A 27,324-nucleotide genomic window follows, 5' to 3' on the forward strand; every position below is an offset into this window, starting at 1 on the left:
GACATGCTCCTTCTTTTAATCCGCTGTGTTTTCCGTGCGGCATTTTCCGCACCATTAGCACAGCATTTTTTTCCCCATTGAATTACATTGTACTGTAAATCACTTGCGGATCTGCAGCGTTTCTGCACTAAAAAACCCCGCTGCGGATCAGCAGAAAATCTGCAACATGTGCACATAGCCTTAGAGGAGGAACAAAAATGAAAGACACACCCTCCCACCCGCTTCCTATAATCTGTCTCCGAGGACAGCACAATATACAGAAGGGAGAGACACCTAGTGGCTACACTTCACTTTAGAGTGAGATTTTTGGAGGGAAGGGATAAGAAAACCTAATTTTCACATAAGATTGTGCATTTATAATACTATTTATCAAATGAGAACAAGGTGTCTGAAGATACAGTGACCATTGAACTATGAATCTTGACAGAGTGAATGATTTTTATTAATTAGGTCCATAAAGTAATTTAGCTGAAGAATGGCCCCCCTTAGCTGACATTGGCTCAGTCATGCTTGTTAATCGAATATATGAAGACAAGGGGCTGCCAGGCACATGGCCCAACTCAGGAGATGAGTTCAACATCAACTCTTCCAACCCTTGTTTCCCGATAGGTCATCAAGTGCAGCCCAACAAATGTTACTAACGTCATTTCAGTTTGTCTTGATCTCATCCAGCCTGTTTCCATGGATGCAGCCATTGTTGCTTCTTGGTCTTATTGATCGTTTAGTATGAAGATTCGTTACATCTGTGGTTTACAGCTAATTATACTCTAGGGTTTCCTTCTGCTCTTCTGTCCCATCATTGCTTGCATGGCCCATGCACTATGTTCTTCCCTTTGTGGGTGGGTTCGCTGTTATGATATGTATTTCTGTGCCCCCGGTGAGTGTTGGTGGACATTTCTCTGTTGCTGTATGTGCGGGGTATTAATAATACCAGGCCTCCTGATGGTGGGATTGGGCAGATCTCTGTAATAGAAAGCATCCAGCTGTTCTGGATCATCTAGAAACATGTTGGGGGAGCCTACATTGCACCGGCCTGCTGTGCACTTCCAGATTGTTATCTTGGCTTTAGTCACATTTATCTAGTAAATTAGACATACATATCCGGGCTGTTCTGTTGTAGCATATTTCTTTTTTTTATGACTGGTCTGCAAAGCTTGCAATTTATTCATCCACAGAAGACCGCGCCGTCTTGACTTTTCAGCCACCCTTCCCTCTAGGACACCTTCCCGTGGAATTTCTCCCACCACTCCCAGCTTTCTTCCAGTGTTTCCTTTGTCTTCTCTTTCTCTTCTCACCCCCCAACCCCTCCTCTCCTGCAGTTAAAGATTAATTATGATCTATCATTTAGTCGAGCAGTGGTGGGCCCCTCTGGCGGCTGGAGGGTCTCTGGATCCAGTGTCACACTGTCACCATTTATTCTGAGCTGGTCCCCTCCTTACATCCCCAGCAGAATAAATGACTCTCTTTTGAAGTGCATAGCTGGGAGCATCGTGAGAAGGAGGCGCTACCAGACCCTTTTCTAAATCATTGACTATAAAAAATAAATCTTTATATAATACCAGTAAAACTTCACATTTATCCATGAAACCATCACTTAGTAGCAGATGGAAAACACAAAAGCAATTTATGCTTATATTGATTTCTTTTCCAATTGTTTTTTTTTTCTTTATTGTTCTAAAGTTGTACTACATGTATCTATCTATCTATTATCTATATATTCCATATCTATCTATCTATCCATCTATCTATCTATCTATCTATCTATCTATCTCATGATAATTTATTATCTATGCAATATTTTTATTACATTTATATATTTTGGTTTAACCTTTTTTAGCATAGTTTTGTGCCATATTTTTGATATATAATATATATATATTTTTATACACTATATGTGTGTGTGTGTGTGTGTATATATATATATATATATATATATATATATATATATATATATATATATTTACACATGGATATAATCATCATGGTGTGGATATATAAATACAGTATACATATATATCTACAGTATCCAAGAATATAATATTTATGTAGATATCTCTGTATTGAACAGATTTGAGCTATCCCCCTCCCAGTGTCATTTGTCGTCCCTTTGTCCGCAGAATTGTTGATGAAAGGGTTTGTAACCCCATTATACCAGACCTTCCTATAACGATATATTTATCATGTTTTCTACAGTGCTTTTGTTCTGCTAAATAAAGAAGTTAGAGAGGGGAGAGAAAAAACTCCCCAGCTCAGCACATAACCTTGTATTGTCATTTATCACGGCCTGCGCTATGTGCTGAGCTGTTCAGAATAGTGTCGGTGATGGGGGAGAGAGAGGTGACGCTCAGTAATTTTTTTAAAATTCTAATCTGATTGTAGTAGGGATAAATTAAACTAATAAAAAGCAGCGTATATTGAGGGGATGATGTGTACTTCAGATGTGATCCCCCCCACACACATTTATTAGTATCAGTGCTTACAACAACTACATTAGTTTACTAGTAATAATTTAGATTTGTTATCCTTTCAGCACTGGAGTTTGCATATTTTTGGACTGCAGAACGGGGTGATTCCCATTGTAGTATTACAGCAGTAAAATAATTATTTGAAGCGTCTTCTACTGTTAAGTTTTTAAAATGTTTTTTTTTTTTTCTGCCATTTCTCTGTTATCCATTTCTGGATAAACCTGCTTTGTTACACATTAGACCCAATTCATAAAAGTCGATGATTTTCTCGTGGCTCTTGATGAAGGGGCATGTAGGAGTCAAATGATCCAGATTAATTAGGACGCACGCCTCTTCATGAATCGAGCATTTAATCAGTGCCTTATTTCCATGCAAAAAGTCTTACTCCAGTCCCAGACTGGAGTAAGATTTCTGACGAAAGGTATGCCTACAGCTTGTCATGAATTAGAGGAAGTGTAGCATCATATCCTTGTAACTCCCCAGCTTCGCCCCATTTGGCCAAGTTGATAGGAATTGGCATGAAAGCGCTAAGTCGCCAAAATTTTGCGATTTTTTTTTTTATTTTTATTTTTTATTTTTCAAAGCAACTTACACCAGAATACTGGCAAAATTGCTTTGATCAATCTGGGTCTAAGGCTTTGTGAATACAGAGCTGTTGAAGAGTTTTTTGGAGCAGAAACTGACCGTAAAATCTCCAAAGCTCAAAGTTCTTCAAAACCTTGACTTTCTGCTCCAAAAACTCAGCAAAAAGACTCTGTGCTCACTTAGCCTAAAGAGGTTTTCTGGATTGTTTAAAAAAAATAACAGCAACAAGCCTTGGGGATAAAAGATGTAAAGATGATGTACTCTAGGAGTCCACCCCACACTTCAGTGCTGTCGTTCTGACAGTCTCCAGTGGACTAGAAGCCATGATGTCCTGACCACCGGTCTCCTAACCCTGCAGCGATCAGGTAATTGGTGGTAGTGCTTTGATCAATAGTGGCATGGCAGAGGCTGACCGAATGCCACCACTGAGCAGGGAGTGGATTCTCAAAGTGAGTTCATCTCATTTTCTTCTTTTATCCCCATGGTTTGACCCCGTCAGCTTTTTAAACAAGCTGGAAAACCCAAGTGTATCTTACATATGGCTATGCGGTCTGTCAGTGAGTTTATTATTTTGTAGTCTCTTGCAGTGTTCGGTCACCATGACAGATTTCCCTAAGAGAGACCAAAAAATGTATGATTTTCTAAACCTGGAGACACGAGATATTACAGACTTAATATTACGCCAATGGACTAATGTCGGCCGAACATGCCGATTTCAGCAGGACTAGCTGACCGTCCAATGAGTATTCTACAACCTTACTCTCCCTTGAAGGCAGATTCTGGGAGAAAAAGGATTGGGCTGTTTGATTTTTTTTTTTACATGTCCTATCCTTTTGTTTTCCTGTTGCTAGAGATATGTAGCAGCAACGTACTCCACTCTCCCTATTGAGAACACGTGCACGCTCAGCTGAGTCACGCGTATGGGAGGAATGGCTGTCGGCCAAACAAGCATTTGGCTGTCGGCTGTCTAAAGTGTAAGGCAAATTGAGGGAAGCCATGGAGAGGAAAGCGATGTCGCAAGGTTCGTTCAGCTCTCTATATCAGTCACATACTTTTATCCATGAGTCATTCCACTGTCTATCAGATCTATTCTGAAATGTATGGTAGAAACATCTGATTTGTCATCAAACGGGAATGTTTAAGTTTTGAGGTTAAATACCAAAAACAGAAGGAAGGCTCCACAATCTGAGACTCCGACCAATCACTTTCACGTACATTGACCTCTAGGGAAAGGATAAGTTTATGGAATTAGTGGTAGATCCAAGGGTCAGACCTGCCTTACCAATGGCGTATTCTGCTGCCTACCAGCCATAAGTGGAGTCATCCATCTGATGGACAGGTGCTCATGTCTTAGTTCGGATAGCCTCTGATGGAACTGAACTATGCGATCACAAGATGTAGGAGAATTAGTATGCACTGCTTTCTCCGATGTGCCCCAGGGGGAAAACTTTACCGGGAACATGATGTCATTTCATTTCACAGTATTTACAGCAAAGAAATGTGAGTTTCGTGACCCCTCCCTAACACACCTCGCCGCTATGCTTTATTGTGTCAGTAAGTATGTGTGCTATGGAGAACGGCCAAGTGGACAAGATTGGCATCGCACAGTCATTTTAAAGAGATCCCACTCTAAAAATGCTGCTATTATAGCTCCGCAGCTTCCCTGGAGCTCCGTAGACCAAATCTGCTCAACTGCGCAGTAGGATAGGAGCTCCGTAGACCAAATCTGCCCAACTGTGCAGTAGGATAGGAACTCCGCAAACCAAATCTGCCAAACTGTGCAGTAGGATAGGAGCTCAGTAGCCCGAGTCTGCCCAACAGTGAAGTAGGATAGGAGCTCCGTAGCCCAAATCTGCCCAACTGTGCAGAAGGATAGGAGCTCAGTAGCCCGAGTCTGCCCAACAGTGAAGTAGGATAGGAGCTCTGTAGACCAAATCTGTTCAACTGTGCAGTAGGATAGGAACTCCGTAGCCCAAATCTGCCCAACTGTGCAGAAGGATAGGAGCTCAGTAGACCAAATCTGCCCAACTGTGCAGTAGGATAGGAGCTCCGTAGCCCAAATCTGCCCAACTGTGCAGTAGGATAGGAGCTTGGTAGACCAAATCTGCCCAACTCTGCGGTAGGATAGGAGCCTAGAATGGGCATTAGGAAAGTTGGGTGATAATAAGACTTTTATACCGGCCATATTGTTACACTAGCTGGATTTCTTTAATTAGATCCAGTCGCCCCTCTCCCCCGGAGCTTCTTGGACATTATAAGGCATGTGTAACTAAGCTAAGCGCACATGGTAATGGGTAAATCAGATAACGTTCAGCTGACATTTAAAGGGGTTTTCAAAGACATATGTCTTTGTTTAAAGCCCCCATCTCAGGTCTGCAACGGTATAATAAAATCAAGTTCCAGATACTTAGCTACTACATTGAGAATCCTGATTCTTACAAGCTGGAAAATAAATTGCTATTACATGAGTGCTGTGACTAGTCATGGCTGGCAGTGGTGGCTGCACTATGGACAGCTGCTGCTCTCAGCCAACATAGTCTATATTGACCATTGTGGAAATAGAAAATTAAGTAGATTAGACTTACATTTCTTAAGGCGCATCTCAGTATAGGAGTTGAAATATGTCCTGGAGTATCACTTTAAAATAATATACTGTAGACCCACCCCATAGTCCTCCATATGCAGAAGTCGAGTTGGCTGCAGTGGCAAATTTCGGCTGTATTGAAGAATTTTCGGCTGGTTTTGTGAAAAAAAGCGATAGAACGTTTGTTATTGGTCGAAACATCGATGGCGTAGTTTTCCTTTTTTTTCAGCCTATGATAAGCACTGACTGCATCATTGACCATAAAAATCTAACACAGCCGATGCTGCCTGAGAAGGTTTTTTTTCATGCAAGCGCCGAACGACCATTCTGCAAGTTTTCATCTATTATACGTGGGGGTCCTACCTCCATTTTGAGCTCCCACTACAAACTTTTCTATGGTGACAAATGGAAACCAGCAGAAATGTAAATGTGAAGGAAGACTCAAAACAAGATGTGATAGGGAAGGCAGAAGGCATCGCCCCCCCAAACAGAGACGGAGCTGCTCCACTAACTGATTGTACAAGACCATTGATAATGATCATTTACATATATGTATAATTTAGTCACTTTGTCATTTACTTTTCTCTATTTCTTAAAGTTGTGTCAGCCTACAGCTCAATATGTGCCTCGTTTTACATCTTGTAAAAAGTGAATGTTAATATTAGATGGTCTCCGCTTACACAAATGCACATAGTGCGTGTTTGTGGGGAGCGCTCCAACAATAACCCAAAGCTAAAGTTTAACCCATTGTTACAATCCATTCCCTTGACCAGCTGTGTTGGGAGGAGTTGCCAGAAGTCCCATTTGAGCTTGGGTAATAAATCCTAGACGGCTTCATCCCAGGAGGGATCCCCCATCCCCTCCTTACTTTATTACCCAGCTCCCTTGCTGCCCCCATCCTGGGATCTAAAGCCAGCTAATTCTATAGGGGCTATAAAAAGACTTTCATGTGCATATAAAGCCCTCTCCACCCATTGCCCTTATCCCCTAGCCTTCCCAAGAGTTGTCTGAAAAGTATCTCATCCCTAGTTGTAATTTTCCATAACAAACACAAATCTTTGGCAGTCTTTGCTGTGAATGGAATTTGCATAGGACATACTATATATCATGGTAGGTACTATACATTGTTCCTGGGAAAAAGGGAAGGTCCCACCTTTAGTGGGATTTTTGTTTGTTTTCTCACTAGGGCTAGTGAATTTTGAGACTCTGCTTTCACTACCACTGAGTAGGTGGTTTCTCCAGTCCATTATATGCTCTTCTTGTCCTGGGGTTGTCTGAATCCCCAGTAGTCACATTTATAAAAGGATACAATTTATAGCTCTTAAGTCAAGTTGATATATTGTGGAGCAATATGGTGCCCCACTGGTTCACAAAATTACTCGTGATATCCTACAAGGGGAGGGCCTATTGATTGTTTGACCTTATTTTTGAAGAGGAACACATCTAGGTCTTGGGCTGTTCCTGAAGATAGTCGGTACATATGCCTGTCCATGAACAAATACATTTACAAGACTATAGAAATATCTTGTCAATGTGAACCATATTTTACTGAAAACTTAAATAGGCAGCCAAGATTTACTTTAAGACATATCTCATCTACATATGTTATGGGTGCTCTGGAAATAGAGAGGTTGACCACTATCCAACAATATCTGATCAATTGGGGTGTAACATTGGGCATCCCCACCGTTCAGCTATTATCGGCAGTGGGCAGAAGGTCTCGGATGCTGCTGGAACACAACAGCTCTGTTAAAACTATAATGGCCAGGTACTGGTCCACACCCAACCGTATATTGATTGCCTATTTTAAGGCCATGTTCACACGTTCAGTATTTGGTCAGTATTTTACGTTAGTATTTATAAGCCGAAACCAGGAGTGGGTGATAAATGCAGAAGTGGTGACGTGTTTCTATTATTTCTGTGATTGTTCCTCTCTTGGTTTTGGCCTACAAATACTGAGGTGAGGTAAAATACTGACCAAATACTGAACATGTGATTATAGCCTAAGGATAGGCCATCAATAAATGTAGTAGTCAATCCCTTTAAGGCTTCCATATATATTTCAATAGAATCCGTCCGAAGCAGTGGATTTCGGAAGGACTCTTGATTCTCCCACAGTTTTAATGTAAACGCCCGATATATGTGTTTTCTGAGAAGATAAGCACTTTCCATAGGTATCTGGAGCATTTTTTTCTCCACTCTGGCAATTGGGAACACATGAACGCTCGTGTATGGGGTATGGGTGAGAGGTTTTGGACAAAAGTTCTTTCAGGAAATCAATATCTCATGTATAAGGCCAACTCAAGCTGCTGCCAGATGCCTCTTATCACCTTTAAAGCCATAAGTATAGAGTTTTAACCTTTTTAACCCTGAAATTTGCTTTTAGGGAAAAGTTGGGACAACACCGTATAGATAAGATGGACGACCAGTCCTGTCCTGTGGAAATTGACAGGTTCTGCCGACATTTATCAGATGTATATGACTGGCTTAATCAAGACGTTCAGTGTGATGTAATGAATTTGGTATTAAGATTGTGAGACACCAAAGTACGAACTGTACAAAAAAAATTACAGAGTTACAAGTACAATTTATAGAGTGTATACAGTATATGTATACACTGTAGGGTGTCTAGTCAGTCTATACCATACATTGTATACAATCAAACAAAACTGAAGGCAATAAAAAATAAAAACTGATACTGTGGAGTGCCTGATTCAGGATGTGAATTGGCGGTGGCATAAAACAAAGCTTCTATGTTGTCCTGCAATAGGTGGAGCATGGTATATGTTTTGCCTGGAGCGTCCTTTAACCAAAGAACTTTGGTTTGGTTTGGCTGGAGTATGGAATTCCTTTTTTTTTTCATACTTTGAATGTTGTGAACATGTTTGTGACTGTAATCACGCATCTATATAATTACAGTTTTTGTTTATTGATACATCTTCAGAACATTCCTTGGAGGAATCTATTCTTGAATAACAGATATCTAACAGACAAACTAACAAACAATGAATCCTGCTCCTAACGATGGCCAAAACATGACTGCAGTGATGGTAATGGATGCAAGACCTGACATTGTTTGGATAATCTAACAATAACCATTTGTACCATAAGCAAAAACATATGAGCATATTTCACTGTGGACATCTATGTCCCATCATTTCTCCATTGTGTAGCCCCTCTTATATCCTTGATATACATTATAGCGATTATTTTTTATGATAGTCATTAAGAAAACGATATCTATACCATTAAAGGAGAAGTACAACTTCTTAGGTGGTCATAGTCTTAGGATTTCTGGAGGACATGCAAACTGTCTAACATGTATAGGGGCCTCCAGAGGTTGATGTTGTGGGAAATCATGATTAGGCCCAACCCCTCTGTTCCAGGCAAGATAGCACAGACATGAGCAGCTGTCAGCAGAATGAGCGTTTGGCCAACAGCTCTTCCTCAGTGTGTGATCAGCTTTAAGCTAGTCATAGATATTATCACTAATGATCCAAAACACTTTATTATTATTCATGATCATTGTTTTTTTATTTATGGTGCTAAAAATGATCAGACCTGACTAAGAGAAATCTACAGCACTGGTCGAGGACACCTATTTAGGATTAAGAATGTTTCCTGGTTGTTAGTGCAAAATGCTAAGATTGTTGCGTTAGGCTCCATGCACACCAGTCTTTCTCTATGGCTGCTTTAGATACTGTAAAGTTGATTGGCACTTAAAGCCAGCCATACACACAAGAAGGCTGTTGGTCAAACAATGCTTCGGCTGTCATGTCGGACGCTATTCACACTAGGTAATTCCACATTCGTCCACTATACGCTCAGTGGCGTCGGCTATACTTTATCCAGGTTGTCCGGGGTTAATCTAGCTGGTAATCGAGTTGGAGGCTGGGTCACGCCCATGGCCTTTAAATAGTCATTCTGGACTTTGGGCGTCGCTGATTATAGCTTGTGTCTTGTGCCTGGTGATCTTGGTCTGGAGTGGTGGTCTAGGAGAAGAAACATCGTATCTGGTGGTGTATTATCCTGTGTCATATTTCTCCTTCCTATATTTGTATTTGTTTTGCCCTGTGCACATTATAGTGTTTTCCTGTGTGTCTGCGGCGTGGTGCGTTTTTAGTTTTCCATGTCTGTGCTTTCTGTAGGGGTTGGTGTGTGGTCTTATCACTGGGTGGCGGGTGGAGGTTTCAGCATAGGACTGAAACAGGAGTCAGGGTCAGGCCTGGCGGCCCAGACAAGCACACCATCAGTGTAAATTCTGGGAGAGGAACAGACAGGGTTTTCACTAGTCTGAGGGATATCGCAGGGGACCGGGTAGTCAGCTGTAGTCTACCCAGTACCCCCGTGACACCGGCCTATCGTTCTGTTGACAAACATCTCGGCAGTCTCTCCCAAAGACAGAAGGGTTCGCTCATCTCCTGTGTTCTCTATAAGACAGCTACCGACAAGCATCTTTGCTTGTGGCTTATGTCCCGGAGAATAAAGCAAAATCAGACATTTTGAAAATCATAAATTCTGAAATGAAACATCTCCAATCGACATCTCCCCTGATGATTGGTGTACGCATTAGAACCGTCCATATTGGCCGGTTCAGCCGACATTAGTCTAATGTGTAATGGCGGAGCTTTAGAGTCAAGTGATATCCTCGTAGTCCTTTCTACCTCACCATCATGGAACATGTTAGCCATAATCATGTTACTTCAGTTGGCTGTGATCAATCACATACTTGGAGGTTGAATTAAGTATGATGTCGTGCAGACCATGATTATAAGCACAACTTGGAGGAGTCTTCTACTTGCTTTGTACATCTGTTGGATGGAAACTTGGAAGACATGTCAACTCTCAAAACTTTACACAGGGCAGATTTGCACAGATCCTCAACAGATTGTAGTGCAAGACAAGTGAATGAGGTTTTACCAACTTTTATCCACAAGATTTGGAATCCACGTGTGGAATTCAACCTGCAGTGTGGATTGTTGGGTCTACAACATGTCAATTTTGTTGCAAATTGTTTGCTGACTTCTTGGAGTATGTTTCCACGGTCAGTAAACGCTGCGGATTGGACACTACGTACAGCTGCAGCGTTCAATCCGCAGAGGCCAGATGTTACATCATAGTGGAGGGGATTTTATGAAATCTCATCTCCACTATGCGTGCAGGGACACCTTCGGCTTCCCAGAGTAACCAGACATGTGGCGTGTCTTTCCAGACTGCAGCATGTCTATTTATTTTGCGGAGACGCTCAGTCTCCACAAGATAAATATCACCGTCATATGTATAGGATGCGGTGATTCTGCATGGTTCAATGAACACATGCGGAATCACCACGCGTGCTAAAGCCGGCAGCACTTTGGATGGAGCTGCGTCCAAAACACTGCTAATACTGACCGTGGAAACATACCCTTGTGCTTTCCCTCTCTAAATTTAATAGAGAAGAAAAAAAATCAGTGTGAAATCTGTAATTAATTTATTGTTGCAAATTTTTGCAGCAGATTGCAGTGGTGAAGATTTTTAGCTAATAGAAATTACCTTCTTATTCAAAAGAGAATTTACAGAGGCAAAATCCACGTGATTCTGAGCGGATTTGGATTTTCTGTGGAAGCAAATCTGACAGGTGTGGATCATTAACTGCACAGTCGACATGCAGTTCTTGCAGGTTAAATTTTTATCAAAAGGGTTACCCAGTTTAGAAAACTCAATTTCATATCGCTTTATAATAAAAGCTATATCCTTTGTTATGAAGGAAATGGAATTAAATTAAAAGGTGTCTCTCGCTCTGGAGGACCTTCTCTGTCCTACATTTAAAAGATATCCTATTGATTTGAAAGGGAAATGAGTAATGCTTAATGTTTCCTGTGGAGGCACTGTAGGGACATTCACGGATTACAATTTATTGCTGATTATTAATTTCTAACAATCAAGATTGTCTAAAGTGGATAACAAGTTTAAGAACTTTTTATTATTTAAAAAAAGTAAATATATATATATATATATTGATGAGCCTTAAAAGTAAGTGATCTGCAAGTAAGGTTTGCTGCTGCACCTTATGGACTATGTGGTAGATGAACCATGTTGCTGTGTAGAAGCCTTGGACCATTGGAGGATCCCATGAATCTCGAGATGTCAAGACAATCCCAATTTTGTTAGAGCATATTTTATAATTGTTTGTTTTTAAGATCAACTCATAAGGCATGATAAATATTAATGCTCGGATGTCGCCCCTGTGGCTTAGGAATGAACACACTATAAAGATGCGTCTTCTTTTTCCCTTCTATCCTTTCTTGATTCGTAGAGGTTGAGCATATCTCCACGTGACACATGGGGACATCTTCATATCCATATTTGTATCTTACGTTGTATTCAGTGTCTCAGACCTCAGTGTCCTTAGTGACTAATATCGTATAATGCCTGCCTTGTCTGCAGAGCTTACAATCTGTGCATTGGTCATCGTCTTCATCCTTATGTGTGTAATTACATGTGCTTACCTCTGTGATGGCTCATCTGTCCCAGCCTGGGAATTGTGTGTGTGTAATTGACAAGACCAGTAATGTGATGTATCCCAGACTAATATCCTAGTGGTGAGGAGTGCAGAGGGGTCACGGGAGGAGTGGTCAGTCCATTTCCAAATATTCAGTAGGGGGGTGGGAAAGTCTGTGATGTCATGAGTCGGGAGAAGGAGCTGGTTGGGTCATTTGGAGGTGAGGACAGAGGTTCAGGGAGAGGTCATATGCATGATATTAGGCAAATGAAGGGGGTAGTGATAGAAAGGCATTTAGATCATTGCTTGCTCCCAAACAATGCACATTAGGTTGGGATTTGGGAAGGACAGGCCTTTGTTGGGAGTGACTGGTGTGTCACTACAGGCAGGGAATAGGTTAAGAGTTAGGAGGGGGTTGGGGGTGTTGACTTCCAGGGCTCAGCTGCCTTCAGTCCATCAGAATGGAAAAGGGAGGGGGAAGAGACAGCAGCAAAGTCTGCAGCAGTGAGCAGTGTGCATATGTGACACTACAATCCAAGAGACAGGAATCCCCTGTACTACAGCAAGAACCGCAGGATCTCAGCTCCCAGGAATAGCGCCTACCTCTCCTCCACATTCCCAAATGAGATCCAGGAATTCAGCATCCAGCCTGACTTCCTTATCCGGGATCGCCATAGACTACAGGACCTGGATGTTCTCACATCAAGAACCTTCCTCCTTTCTGTATCATTGAGAGTTCCTACAACTGGGCACCAACCTCCATTCTGGAGAAGACAAGTAGGTGTTATTGATCCTGCTGCACCTCCGTATAAGATCTGACCTACCTCCGAATCCTTGTATTCACATTCAGGATTGTACCTATTCAGGATTTCCCTTCTCCCACGACTGTCGTATACGGCATCACAAGGAGATTCCTAGGCGTTTAAATGTAGGAACCCTGCATCCGAATCGCCGTATCTCCCATAACGTTGGTTATCCCCAAATCCCCAAGTAATCCCTTCTTTGAAGACTACATCCTAGGAAAGAATTAGATGGACACCCATTTGCTCTAAAGAGATTTTGCTTATTTAAGACTTTCTATTTAGACACGAGCTGACCATGCCAGGCAACCCTTTTAATCCACAACCACTCTCCCTAATTGACCTACCCCTTCTGTTCCTGTTAATGGAGTAGATTCCCAGCTTTGGAGGATTTTCGAGGATTCCATGCCGTCAAGACCCAGAGATATAACTGATACAGCAGGTTCTATCATTGAATGTACCAACATCTCTCATATGGGACCCGGTAAAGAGAATTCTATATTACATTAAGCAACCAGAGGAGATTGTATACAGGCTGGTCTCCCAACATCTCAAGGGGTTTGGGTTTTAAACTTTGCACTATGTCCCTCCCCCGTCTCCAGCCATTTGATGGAATCCATGCAGAGAGTTAAAGGAATCTCCCATCAGATATCACCTCTGGATCTGTCTACAGAAGCTAAAACCCTACTCTTCTCACTGGATTGAGAAACCCCATATGCTATCCCACTGAGATTTTTTCCTAAATCCTCATAATCCTATAAATACTGTACATTTTTTATCATTATTTTTTTTATAAACATTTGAAATTTTTTTTTTCTCTAATTACATTTATGGTCTTCCGGTGGCTTTATTTACAATGTATGAAAACGTGGATGTACCAGGGTTGGGTACCAGCCCAACACATTACCACATGATGGATTTCTATAGACAGAACAGGGCTTGTATCATGCCGGATAAAGGAATTGGAGCAATTCATCCTTTTGGGACACCAATTCGGAATCCACACTGGAGTCATTCCAACCACTGTACGTAGGTGAAAAAATAGATGCTATTCACCTTTCTAAAAAGCTTGACCTAAATCCTTAAACATGGGATGAAAATTGTGTTGCACAGTTTCTAAAAAAATGTTTTATACATAGTACACGTGTGTATACATATTATATATATTTATTTGTGAATTTTTATGCTTTCAAAGGTAATTTGAGAATTCAGTTATGTTTTAGAATAGACTATAACAGCATTACTTTAATAATCTTTTTCTTTGTATTGGTTTATGCATTTTACGTTGTTGGCTGTATGCTTCTTTTTGTTGGCCTAGGGAGTCATAAAGATATCCGGTATTCAATGACATACATTGTAGATAGTATTGTATTGTGAGTCCGCATTAGGGTAGCAGTATGGCTTTCGATATGTTTTTGTAAACTATGAATTTTTGATTTAGTCTTTTCATTCCCCTTTCAGCGCAATTGTAGTATCTCTCGACTTCAGTACGATAGCACTTTTCCTGGTCGTTCTCCACAATAGGGCCATTATACTAGAAAGAAATAAAAGACATTCTCAGCCTCACTGAACAGGCTCGTAGCCCAGGGTTTAGATGATAGCACAATTCTTCCTCTTGTATCATTGCACCCATTCTCTCTCTCTGGGCCTGGGTAAATTTCACTTTAATCAGGATCCCTCGCTTCATCTTAGGAGTGAAGTGAAAATATTTCTCTTCCGTAGTCCTGGGTGGAGGGATGAGTTTATATTGCAGCTGCGTGCTTAACCCTTTCAATCTTGCAGGATTATATTTTTTTTTCCATTCAGTATATGTTATTTTGTTCTCGATAAGATTGAACCAATTTGTGTGAGTTTTTTTTTTTTTTTGTATTTTATAATTTATGGCTCATGCTTGGTTGTCTGTTGACATTTTATTACAGTAGATTATTTTGAAATATCTTGAAAAAGAAAAAACATATCGCTTTTGTTCTACACGCATAATGATTCTCTTACTATATTTATGAAAAATCTAAAACATGAGAAGTAGTCAATGTATATTGTGATACATGTGACCCTGAAAAAAAAGTGAGGTTCAATGTTGATTTAGGCTAGAGATGCACGATAACGTTTGATCAAAAGTTTGGTCCTATGGTAACACGTTGAGGGGTTTATGTTCGACCCAATACACCCACAAAAATGTTGGGTCACGGGAATGTTTTTGCTAGCTGAAGAATTTTGTAGATGTTCCAAAGAAGTGTGACCTGAGAACATAACGAATAGTCAGCTAGACTCTCCTCTGGCAATGTGAACAAAGTTCAGGTCGGTGACATTTTTCCTAGAGATTACGGCATAACATATACGGTACTTGGTGTCCTCTAATCTTACGTATTGACCCCTGAGCTAAGCATAAGTGTTTATAGGGGAGTTGGGAATATTTTATTAGACAAGGAACATGAGGACATGAGGATTGAGTCTAACCTCTTATGATTGTCATAAAATAAAGCTTTTTCTATTCCCTATAATGGAGTTGTCCATCAGATATCTGTCAGATGCTGTTAATATGCTACAATCATTGTGACTGACAGAAGGGATATTACACACATCAGATTAGTGTTCTGCCAGATTAGACGGATTTCCAACCGCTTAATTGGCCATTTACATGTACTATTTTGGCGCCATATTAGACTAATTGAATAGAAATTGGTCAGTTATCTGTATATTGTATTTGTAAAGACCCCCCCCCCCCATATGCATTAACCTAATGTTGGATGAATCTGTCGATTATTGACGGGTTTGGGAGATTGTCGATCGGGCATCTTTGATTTCGGACTGCTGATTGCATAGTTCTCCCAGCGATAAACCGCCATTAAAGATGTCTGTTGGTAGCTTTCTCATGGTGAAGACGGGGTCATTCGGCCTAGCAAGCGCTGCTGTGTATGGGAGTGACGGCCGAGATGCCAAACGATCTTTAGGCCTTCAACCATCTAATGTGTATGGCCAGCTTAGGGCCAAGTTTATACATCCAGCAGCTTTTTATAGTTAGAAATAACTTTAACAATTGTGTAAAACTAGCGGGTTTTCGAATATGCAGTTTGTAGATTTTTTTTTTTTCAATATTGCTATTTTGACTTTTGATTATGGAAATTGCTTATCAATCAGATTGACGCAATGGACAGCCTATTTTTGGCAGTTGTATGTGAGAGATGGAGGGGGGCACCTACCTTGCAGGGTGGCAGAGATTAAACAAGTGGTTTACTTTTGTTTTTTATCTCATCTCTTTATCTACCAGCCTTTAGGAGGAGGGTCATTCTCTCCAGCACCATATAAACACTAGTATTTATTGGCCCCCCACCGTCTGTACACAGAAGAGCTGAGAGATCAGAGGGGAAGCACTGGGCTCAATGACACCTCCCCTGTACACTTGTCTGTGGGTGGGAGTTTAGTATGGGGCATGTGGTTGTGAACAATGGGCTTTACATTCCTGGAAAGTGTTTGTTTTCATGTGTTTTATGTTCAAGGAAATAAAAAAAAAATCCCTGCATACTTCTAGCCATTCAATAACTCTAGAATATCAGAAGTTAACTAATTAGTGGTAATATTGTCCGATATGTATGCAGCACCAACGCATTGTGTATCGCCATCTATAGTGTGTATATCTCAATGCAAGCAAATCTTGTTCTATGTGTCCCTGTCCAATTGGACTTGTTAAGTATAGAAGAAAGCAGATGTGAGATGTAGTGACGAATGTCAACTGTTCCTATGTATAAAAATCAAGGGTTAATCATCTCGAAGAAAAGTGCTGCCATTACAACTATTGGGGGGCCAATATAGCAGAATTGATTGCAGAGTATATTTATTTATTTGTTTTACTCATTTATATAGTGCCAATAATTCCTTTATATACATTGCTATCACTGTCCCCATTGGGGCTCACAATCTAGATTCCCTATCAGTATGTCTTTAGAATGTGGGAGGAAACCGGAGAACCCGGAGGAAACCCACGCAAACATGGGGAGAACATACAAACTCCTTATCCATTGTTGTACTGCTTGAAGAAGGCCTGCAATGTGCAAGAGTCAATTTGAAATGCTGGAGGGAATGTAGGAGTAGTGAATATAGGGGATGGTTACCCCATATATCCTGTCCCCTGTCCCAACTGCACTGGATTCCACATCTCTACAAAGAAAGGGGGAAGATGTGAATACTTCTGTCCAGAACAGATAGAACTGGGCGAAGTTTTAGGCGTTGTGGCGACCTTTGTCTTTCAAATCATTACAGTTCTTGAAGTTAAAAGAATTGTAAACGTTCTACATGTGCTGCTAGATGAATTATATGATTAAAGGGTAACTCTGAGCAAAACCAGTTCACTTTGTAATTCCTAAGGCACATGGATTCAAAGAACCCTGAGTATCCGTGAGCCATGCTCCGCTCCTGATGCCCAGCAATAGACATAATACGGTGTGTCAGGTTGGCCCGGAGTGATCCTTTAATGCGCTTTTTTCAAGGCAGTCATTAAGGCGCCTTATTTTAAAGTGCCATGTTTTTCCACCACTGTAGGATAAATCCAGTATGGTTGTTCCATACTGCATTAGAGTGGGTGCTGTGGTCCCTTGACTGCCGAGCTTCTGCTCTTACGGTTGGCCAGGATCAGAGGGACCTCCTATCCTGGCCTTTCATCCTTTTTCGCTGAACAAAAGGGTTGGCCTTTGGAAATCCAATGTGCTGGATCCAACTCTGCCCCGAAATAGTCTGTTTGGAGGCCCCCCATACACATTAGACTCTCTGACGAACCTGTCAATATCGGCAGGATTGTCTAACTGTATAGGGGTCTTCATTTATTAAAGAGGTCCTATCACAAGGTCAAGGTTGGCCAATTCTTGCCCTCCTTTATTCCTGATACCCCCTTAAGTTTTTTTTTTTTATTTGTTAAAATCCACCATACGGTTCCAGAGATATGAGCAATGGGGCATGGCTCACAGGATGTTTCCGGGGGGGTCTGTCTTTAGGCTGCTCTGCATAATTACTCTGTGAGCCATGCCAACTTTTAAAGTGAACTTGTAAAAATTAGCACTTAAAATTAGCATGTAAAAACTGGTCCCATCCATATCTCTGGAACCGCATGTTTTTTTTTTTGTTAAGAAAACTTGGGGACCATCAAGAATGAAAGCTAAAACTAGGCACTTTTGACCTGATGACAGGTCCTCTTTAAGAACCATGTGCCTCCAAATGAATGAAGAACCTCTCAGCTGTATTGGGCCAGTGTCGGAAGTGTACTCCGGTCACAGATTAGAGTAGATACTGTATTTGTCATAACTTACTCCAATTTTGTGCTCAATCATGCCCCTTCTTTGGTAAGCTCCGCTCACTTTTCAAAAAGCTGTCGTAGCTAGTGTAAAAACACTAAAAGTCGCCTCTAAAACTAGAAGTGCATCTTTTATTTTTAACAGTCTTCAGCACGATCTCGAGCCATGGTGACTTGATGACTGAATGATCTATAGCAAGATCGATCTTTTGCAAGCCTAGATAGGTCCACCAGGGTCTTCTTTGCTGCTATCTTGATAGTATCAAACCATCAGGTTGTCTTCCTTTTCGCCTTGTTCCTTCTCTTCTTCTACCATGATGTCCTTCTCCACTGATTCCTATCTTCGTATGATGTGTCCAAAGTAGGCAAGTCGTGACTTGGTGATCCTCGCTTGAGGTGCATTTGCTCTGAAAGATAATCTGGAACAAGGTTCCTAGGAACTCTCCATTCGCGATAATCATTTTATGTAAACAGGCTGCCGATTATACCTGATGAGTGAAACTCTTGTTCACTGCATGAAATTATCTTTTGTGCTGCAGAAAACGTTATTGTTCTCGGAAGGGCATTGTCCTGTCTAAACAGGACCTGTGCTACCGAGAACAATGGCCGCCTCTGGCACAGAGCAGTCTATCACCGATAAGAGTGCGTCTTTAAGTGCTGTCTGCCTGTCTAAACAGGCTATAAAGCTATATAAATATTTACCTATCGGTAGTCATTTAATGTTGGTTTGTGGAAATGGACCTTATTAGTCCTTAAAAAGTCACATCAATGACAAAAAAAGTTATGACTGCTGTAATGTGTAGAGGCAAAAGCGTAAAAAGTTATCACATCATTAAGGCCCAGACAGGCCAGGTCATATGTATGGAAATGTTTCTGGAGGTTCTCAGGAATAGACATGTGAGATTAAGCTGTGATAACTAATCTTCCTCCCCATTCCCTCCCCCCCACCAGCCTAATATGGCTGATAACAGAAAACAATTAAACAGAGATTGGATAGAATTTAGGTTTTGTATCCATTTGAAATATTCTACCATGTTGTTTTTTTGCGAACTACGGGCTTTCTATCGATGACATCTGTTATGTATGACATTAGGTGTACGTGGCAGGAGGAATAACTGGAATGTTCCTTGTATTCTAAGAACTGACATAAAAAGCGCTTCTACATAAATGTGTAGGAGGGGAATACACTGCATATTACATGAATTAACCTATTTTGGAACACATTTCACTTTACACTACTCCAGGGCATTTAACACGTGTGCAATCAGGTATTCTGCAGGTGATTCCTGGAGTGATTCTTGAAAATAGTGTGGTTGTGTAATATATATGTCACCCACCATTATTGCTGCTTCATTTAGTTGTGTATTATTATACTGACTTCATTTGTAGCTAGTAAAAAACCGACTGGGGCTGATCACTATCTCTATTCACATGAGTAAAGTCGCATCCTGCGGCGAAGATGCAAACATTTTCGCTCTGTTTCCTTTGGAAAGTAAAATGTAATCACGCCACAACCCAACAGGCCTGCCAAGTATAAAATAGAATATGCTAGTGATCATAACGAGCGGCCCTGCTTTTCAAGAGCTTGGAGATGCCAACCAGATTGTCTGGTTTAGAAAAATAAATTATTTATGACTTATTAGTGACTTCAGAGGGAAAAAGAGGGTCTTCCCATTCCGGACCCCTTATTCTATTAGTTGGAGGGAGCAGATACAAATAGAGCTTGTGGAGGATCTGTATAATTCTTCCTCTTCCTTGTGGTGGCGCTATAGGGATGTTCCACATATTGTTGAACATCCCAGCAGTGGGACACCCGGTGATCATCTTGGCACAGAGGGATTTCCAGTTAACTGACTGCTTCTTGGTATACTCGGCCTTCTCGTGGTTTTAGCCATGGATTTCCTTTGATACACGGCTGCTCTATCCTTGTTGCCCAGTGTTAGAGCACTGTTGACTTTAGACACCCTTGTCTTCGGGGAAGCAGAATGTACCTCCTCTCCGAACAACTAGAATAAACAACTCTGCCAGATGATATTAATATATGCCTAAAAATAAGGGAAGAGCCAGAGCATAAAAACATGTTTTGGGCCAGATTGATTTTTTTTTTTTTAATGATGGCAAATAGATCTCAGATACTCTCAGGTTTTCAGTCTTTAACTGCTGACAGAAACAGAATAGTGTGTAAAAAAAAGATTGCTCTTATATGTAAGGATGGCCATAGGCCTTTATTTATTAGGTCCTCTAGCACCACATTATCCAGGCATTTGTTCTCCATGGAAGGAGGAGCGTAAACTACTGCCAGAAACCTGGAGGCCTCTTAGTACCTGTGAAAGCAAAATGATCGGGCATGTTGAAATCCAACATGCTCTATCCTCCATATTCCTGCCGTCAGGGAGAGAGGATATTCTCATGCCAATTAGATGGTCAGCCAACATTGAAATAATGTGTAAGGCTCCTTTTACATTGTGTTCTTGCCTATATTCAGTGGTCCGTCGGGGCTTGCGTCAGAATCATTATAGTCTGTGTCCCTGTTGGCACATATGCCTAAATCCCGTTTTGTGGGAGGAGAATCGGACGCAAGGCCCGGTGGAACCAACAAACGAGAGCAAGAGCGCAATGTGAAAGGAGCCTAACCTACTGTACCACAGAGCACTATGTGTTAATCCAGTATATGGCTGCATTATGCAAAGCCTGTATGGCAAGCGGTACATTCGTCACGTCTTTATTTTCTTATAGAACAAATGGGAAGAATATCTGCGTGTCTGGGATGGGTGGATGTCTTTATTTGGGTGCTGTATTTTGGATCTGTGCAGCACATTCAGATCAAGTACCTCTATTAAACGTATATCATAGCATGGACATGGCCATTCTTTCCTTAATACTTATTACGTATCTCGAGGTTTCTTCATCATGCCAACATACTGTTGAGGTATCACCATCATAGATGTGAAGGTTGATAGGCCTGGAGCAATATGTCTTCACCGGTGTTCCTACTTGACCTGTCCTGTTTAGAGCCCTCGCTGTCCTGGGCTTCCAACACTATATACTGCACATACTCTGCCTGTATATAGGTCGCCCGCTGACGGTGGGGCGCTGTAAATGTAGCATGTGACCGCTTTAATAGGATTAGCAGTGATTAGCGCAGTACAGACTCAGCAGAGCTCCTATGCACAGAGCAGAGAATGTGTACTCTTAGGTATGACTGAGCCACATGTCCATTTCTTGCCAGTACCCCGCCTTCCCCCCACCATTAACCACTTTCTTCCTTCCTTTGTAATGTGGGATCTTCCCCTCCCAGGCAGAGATAACACAGGAATCTCTGCTTTGTGTGGCCCCTGACCTTCTGTGCTTATCTAGATGAGCATTACAGGGAGGAGCTGGTAAATATGAGCAGAACAGGAGGCACAAGTTATATAACTGAGCAAATCTCTGCTCCAAGTAGTGAAAACCACCACAACACCACAGCCAGAGCCCACCGGCTTATACCGGCCTTATACCATGTATGAAGCTGCCCGGTTCCCATCTCGAAACTAAAATGCTTGCTGGCCTCTGCCAAGTCTGACGCTCATTTTACCTTTAGAAAGAAGACCTTATGTAAAGCTAATTCCTGTATATTCACATATGGAGCCCCTATGTAGCTATAGCGGCTTCTTCTGCTGCCATATGGTGTTCGGTATGGCACCGCATTATGGACAAATACTTTGCAATGCACTTGGGATGGAGACATTTTTTTTTCCATTTTCTCGTCATCCAAGAGAACTGGATCACACAATGCTGACACTGATCAAACTGTGATCAGTGTTATTTGTATAATCGGCCCGCTTCCCTCAGATGAGAGAGAATATACAGTTGTCGGTACCTAGACTTTAGACAACCCCTTGAGGACTATTGACCTGTCTGGCCACCTGAAGAATAATGTTATCATTGGTACAATTCTTGTCTAAGATGTCTAACTATTGAATATTACATCTTTCTAGGTTGCATCACTTTCACCATCTACATTTTCTCAACCCTTATTTCTCCTGACTGGCTTGACGCTTGCATTTTTATTTCAGTTGGTAAAAGGAAAGAAAGCTGATGCCATCTGGCATAATAATAATAATCTTTATTTTTTTATATAGCGCTAACATATTACGCAACGCTTTACAGTTTGCACACATTATCGTCGCTGTCCCCGTTGGGGATCACAATCTAAATTCCCTATCAGTATTCTGCTTAAACCAGGGCTGTGGAGTCGATAAGCCAAACTTCCGACTCCTCAATTTCCATTACACCAACTCCACCAAAATGGGCTCCGACTCCACGCTCCAACTCCACAGCCCTGGCTTAAACAATGGGTTGCGCATCGTGAAGTCCAACATGTCTGATCCCTTCCTTGGGGAGACACCATACATCAAAATCATCAGGTTATTTTCTCAAATTGGCTGGCTTGTGCAAAGTTGACAATACACTTTAGATAGTCTTAGTCATAGTCTCTATCTAGTCGAAACACGTCAGTCCTATATCCCCCGAGATTTCTATTGGTGTACCCAACATGTCTTTTTTGCAAGTACAGAATAAATGTGAAGTTTTATTTTTCCTTCTGCACTGGAGAAATTTCCTTTTCATTTTAGATAGTTTAGGCTGCCTGCTAATCCTGCCGACTCCACCATACGCATGAACCCTTGGGTTGGCCAAAGTGTTCATGGGTTTTATTTTAACTTTGTTTTCATTCGTTTCAAACATCGGTTAATAAATGTTCAGATATCTTTTGTGAGTCTTCTATGTTCTATATCAGGGGTCCCCAACCTTTCTTACCTTGAGAGCCACATTCTGCTATGAAAGTTAGTCGAGAGCCACATTGTAGTACAGTGTATAGGGTCACTGTACAGGTAACACACTGAGTCACCAGTGACGTCTGTACGTGAAGTCCTTCATCTTTGCTTTTCATCTTCATCCAGCACAGACAACCGTTACTTCTTTCAGCCAGGGCTTGTCTCTGCAGGAAATAACACAGTTATCTAGAGCTCCGCTTGCAGAACACATTACTTTTTTCCCCCCCAAATTCTAAACTACACCAGATGAAGAAAAAAAGGCGACAGTGTTGCTTTGCACAGTAACAGGACCGCCTTCCCTGATTTAACACAATATCCTCAAAAAAATAAAATAAATACCTCACTGCAGTAATAATATCCCCCATCCTGGCCCTGTGTGTCTCATTCCTTGCTCCAGCCATATGTTCTCCCATCCTGCCTCCATGTGATATCCCATCCTGCCCCATCTGTCCCATGATCTTGCCCCACCTGTCCCATTATTCTGTCCCATGATCCTGCCTCATGATCCTGCCCCATGATCCTGCCCCATCTGTCTCCATTATATCCATCCTGCCCCATGATCCTGCCCCATCTGTCTCCATCCTGCCCCATCTGTCTCCATCCTGCTCTGTCTCCATCCTGCCCCATATTCCTGCACCATGTGTCTCCATCCTGCTCTATGATCCTGCCCCATCTGTCTCCATCCTGCCCCATGATCCTGCCCCATCTGTCTCCATCGTATCCATCCTGCCCCATGATTCTGCCCCATCTGTCTCCATCCTGCCCCATGATTCTGCACCATCTGTCTCCATCCTGCCCCATCTGTCCCATGATCCTGCCTCATGATCCTGCCCCATGATCCTGCCCCATCTGTCTCCATTATATCCATCCTGCTCCATGATCCTGCACCATGTGTCTCCATCCTGCCCCATGATTCTACCCCATCTGTCTCCATCCTGCCCCATGATGATGCCCCATCTGTCTCCATCCTGCCCCATGATCCTGCACCGTCTGTCTCCATCCTGCCCCATGTTCCTGCACCATCTGTCTCCATCCTGCCCCATCTGTATCCATCCTGCCCCATCTGTCTTCATCCTGCACCATGTCTCCATCCTGCCCTATGTCTCCAATCCTGCCCCCTGTGTCCATTCTGCCCCGTCTCCATTCTGCCCGTTTCTCCCATCCTGCCGCCATGTCTCCATTCTGCCCCTTGTCTCCATTCTGCCCCTTGTCTCCATTCTGCCCCTTGTCTCCATTCTGCCCCTTATCTCCATTCTGCCCCCTTGTCTCAATCCTGCCCCGTGTCTCCAATCCTGCCCCGTGTCTCCAATCCTGCCCCTTGTCTCCATTCTTCCCCGTGTCTCCATCCTGCCCCCGTGTCTCCCATTCTGCCACTTGTCTCCATCCTGCCCCCTTGCCTCCCATCCTGCACCCGTGTCTCTATTCTGCCCCGGGCAGGATGGAGACACATGGTCCATGTGTCTCCATCCTGCCAGTGAAACATATGGCTTTAAAAAAAATAAATAAATAAAAAAAACAAAAAACAACTTTCTTCGTACCTTGCCGCGCTCCTGTGGCGATGATGATCCCTCCAGACGTCTCAAGCGCGTACTTGCCTGGGCCCACACTGCAATAGAGTAACTGAACCTGCGTCTCGGATGCAGGTTCAGTTACTGCATGGAGCAGAAGCCTGCCGCTGGGGCTCGATGTGGGCCTCCTCTGCTGACCAGGCCCCATACGCCAGTCAGGGCAGTAATGCCCTGATGGCAGCCCTGGTGGCGGGGGTCACTGTGCTCTATTGAAGCCGTAGTAATCAAAGTTTTGCGAGATGCGTGAAGTCTCGCGAGAGTGAATGCAGTCAGTGATTGACTCAGGAGGGGCGGGATATTACCATCGGTGGGGAGTATTACAAGTCTTCTTTCCGGTGACAGTCGGTGAGCCACATTTCAGGAGCAGGCGAGCCACAGGTTGGGGACCCCTGTTCTATATTATAATGTCTACATACTATATCTGTAGTGTTAATAGACCTATTACAATAACAAAATGTATCCAAAATGGCCAGTATTTACGGGTAAGAGACTTTTTTTATGTATTAGGCTGCCGTCACACTAGCAGTATTTGGTCAGTATTTTTCATCAGTATTTGTAAGCCAAAACCAGGAGTGGAACAATTAGAGGAAAAGTATAACAGAAACATATGCACCACTTCTACATTTATCACCCACTCCTGGTTTTGGCTTACAAATACTGATGTAAAATACTGACCAAATACTGCTAGTGTGACGGCAGCCTCAGTTTGCGTGCTCGCTACTAAATTGGCCACTTAGTCAGTTTACATAGACCCATTACCATTTCAGTTCTTTCATTTCTAAATGACGATCGAATGATATGTGGTATATGGCCGATCGTTCTTCGGTGCCACTGCTTTGATCAATGACGTACCGTATATATCCGGGTGTCATATTCTCGCATAGATGTAACGGTTATCAGCCTCATCTACATATGTATAAGCGCCTGTAGTTAATGATAATTGCAGTATGACCATGAAAAACGCCTAAGATGAGATGACAAGTGCCAATGAGAAATGATCCACAAGTTGTTTTTCAGAATTGGTATTTTCCCTTCTGTTTAAAAAAAAAAATCTAACTTGTAAAAAGATAACCTCTGTCCTGGAGGCATTTAAATAATGAATTTGTCCGAATGTCTGGATTCATGCTGTCATCTTCCAGTGACATCCTGCTTCCTGAGGTCACGCTCTCATTGCTCTAATTTATAGCCAAAGACAGCTTTGTGCTAAAGGGAAAATGCTGCTGTGCATTGGCTTTTCTGGCTGGATGGGATGGCGCTGCTTCCTGTGCTGCCAGATACATTCTTCTAATGTTATTTACTAAGAGATCAGTAGGATGGAGAGTCAAAGTGCAGCAGATATTAGCTCAGAGACCAGCAGAACAGAGACAGCCTGTACACCAGACAGTGAAGGGCATGAGAAGTCAGCCCTTACACTGTGTATTTTTTTAAAAACCTCACAATTCTAGATTTGACCACTAGAGGCAGTAATTGCATTACATGGGTGTCAATGCAACAGCGCCACAAAGTATCAGGCTTGAATATATCTAAAATAAATGTGAAATATACAGTAAGGTATACAATGTTGTCACAATAGGAAGCGGATAAGCATGCAATTACGGTATGCAAGAACTATATCCATTTATGGTGTATTGGTTTTAACGGGGATTCTGTCATGCTTTACTGCACTGCTGTGAAGGCATGCTTAATGAAGGGGATTCCCTGCTGCAAATATCAGAGCAGTGAGATCTTAGGTGATCAGCTTGGGATTGTTTGGAATTAGTAAGATATTGTTATTATTATTATTATTTGTTATAGCGCCATTTATTCCATGGCGCTTTACATGTGAGGAGGGGTATACATAATAAAAACAAGTACAATAATCTTAAACAATACAAGTCATAACTGGTACAGGAGGAGAGAGGACCCTGCCCGCGAAGGCTCACAATCTACAAGGGATGGGTGAGAATACAGTAGGCGAAGATATGACTGCTTTCTTCCAAAAAGGTATCCATACTAGTAATGAGTGAATGTGCTCTGGTAAGGTGTTATCTGAGCATGCTCAGCATTTCTGTACCTGTTGGCTAAATTAGATTACTTGTATTTTTTCATTGTGTTTTTACTTGCATTTTATCATGTTTTTTTTTTGCTGAGTTTTTGGTCTCTTTCCGGTATGTTATGCATTAAATAAAACTGCTGGATTTTGGAAATGTCCTGTTACTTAACTTTGCTAAAATTTTAGGCTAGGTTCACATTTGCGGTTGAGTCCGTAGCGTCTCGTCTGCACCCGCAAATGCATTGCAAAACGCATGCTAACGCTGCATTTTTTTTATCCACATCACATTATGCATGATGGTTAAAAAAACGCAACGTTTGCACGCGTTTATATGCGTTTTTGCATGCGTTTGCGTTTTTTATGCGCATGCGTTTGCTATTTCCAGGAGGGCATGTCTCAATGGGCGTTCCTGGACATGCGCAGTCCGAAGTACGTAATCACATCGAACACATGCGTACGCAAACACATGCGTACGCATGCGTTCCCATAGGCAGGTAATGCGTTTTTTTAACACATCTGCATGCGCATGCCTGCGCATATTTGACAGAAATTTGCCGCCTCAAAAATTCTAACATGGTGCATCAGCCGTGCCCAGCCGCACACAGCGAAAAAACGCATGCGTAAGCATACGCGGGCGAACGTGTCTGCATGCTCCTGCGTCTACAATGTTAAAGATAGGAAATCAAGACGCATGCGGATGTATGCATCAGAAAC

At 42.1% G+C, this 27,324-nt stretch overlaps 1 protein-coding gene across 3 annotated transcripts in view; it reads left to right on the forward strand.

Moving 5' to 3' along the window:
• RARA (retinoic acid receptor alpha) overlaps positions 1-27,324 on the forward strand; it is a 143,910-nt gene that overhangs the window by 89,355 nt on the left and 27,231 nt on the right. The window contains exon 1 of one of the 3 annotated variants that reach the window (XM_077252393.1): positions 12,574-13,940. The exons of the other annotated variants lie outside the window; for them this stretch is intronic. Coding sequence (XP_077108508.1) covers positions 13,772-13,940 — 169 coding nt within the window. The 5' untranslated portion in view covers positions 12,574-13,771. Of the gene's footprint in view, positions 1-12,573; positions 13,941-27,324 lie in introns of those variants that run through there. 3 annotated transcript variants of the gene reach the window in all.

Source organism: Ranitomeya variabilis, chromosome 4 (assembly GCF_051348905.1).
Source record: "Ranitomeya variabilis isolate aRanVar5 chromosome 4, aRanVar5.hap1, whole genome shotgun sequence".
Lineage (NCBI taxonomy): Eukaryota > Metazoa > Chordata > Amphibia > Anura > Dendrobatidae > Ranitomeya > Ranitomeya variabilis.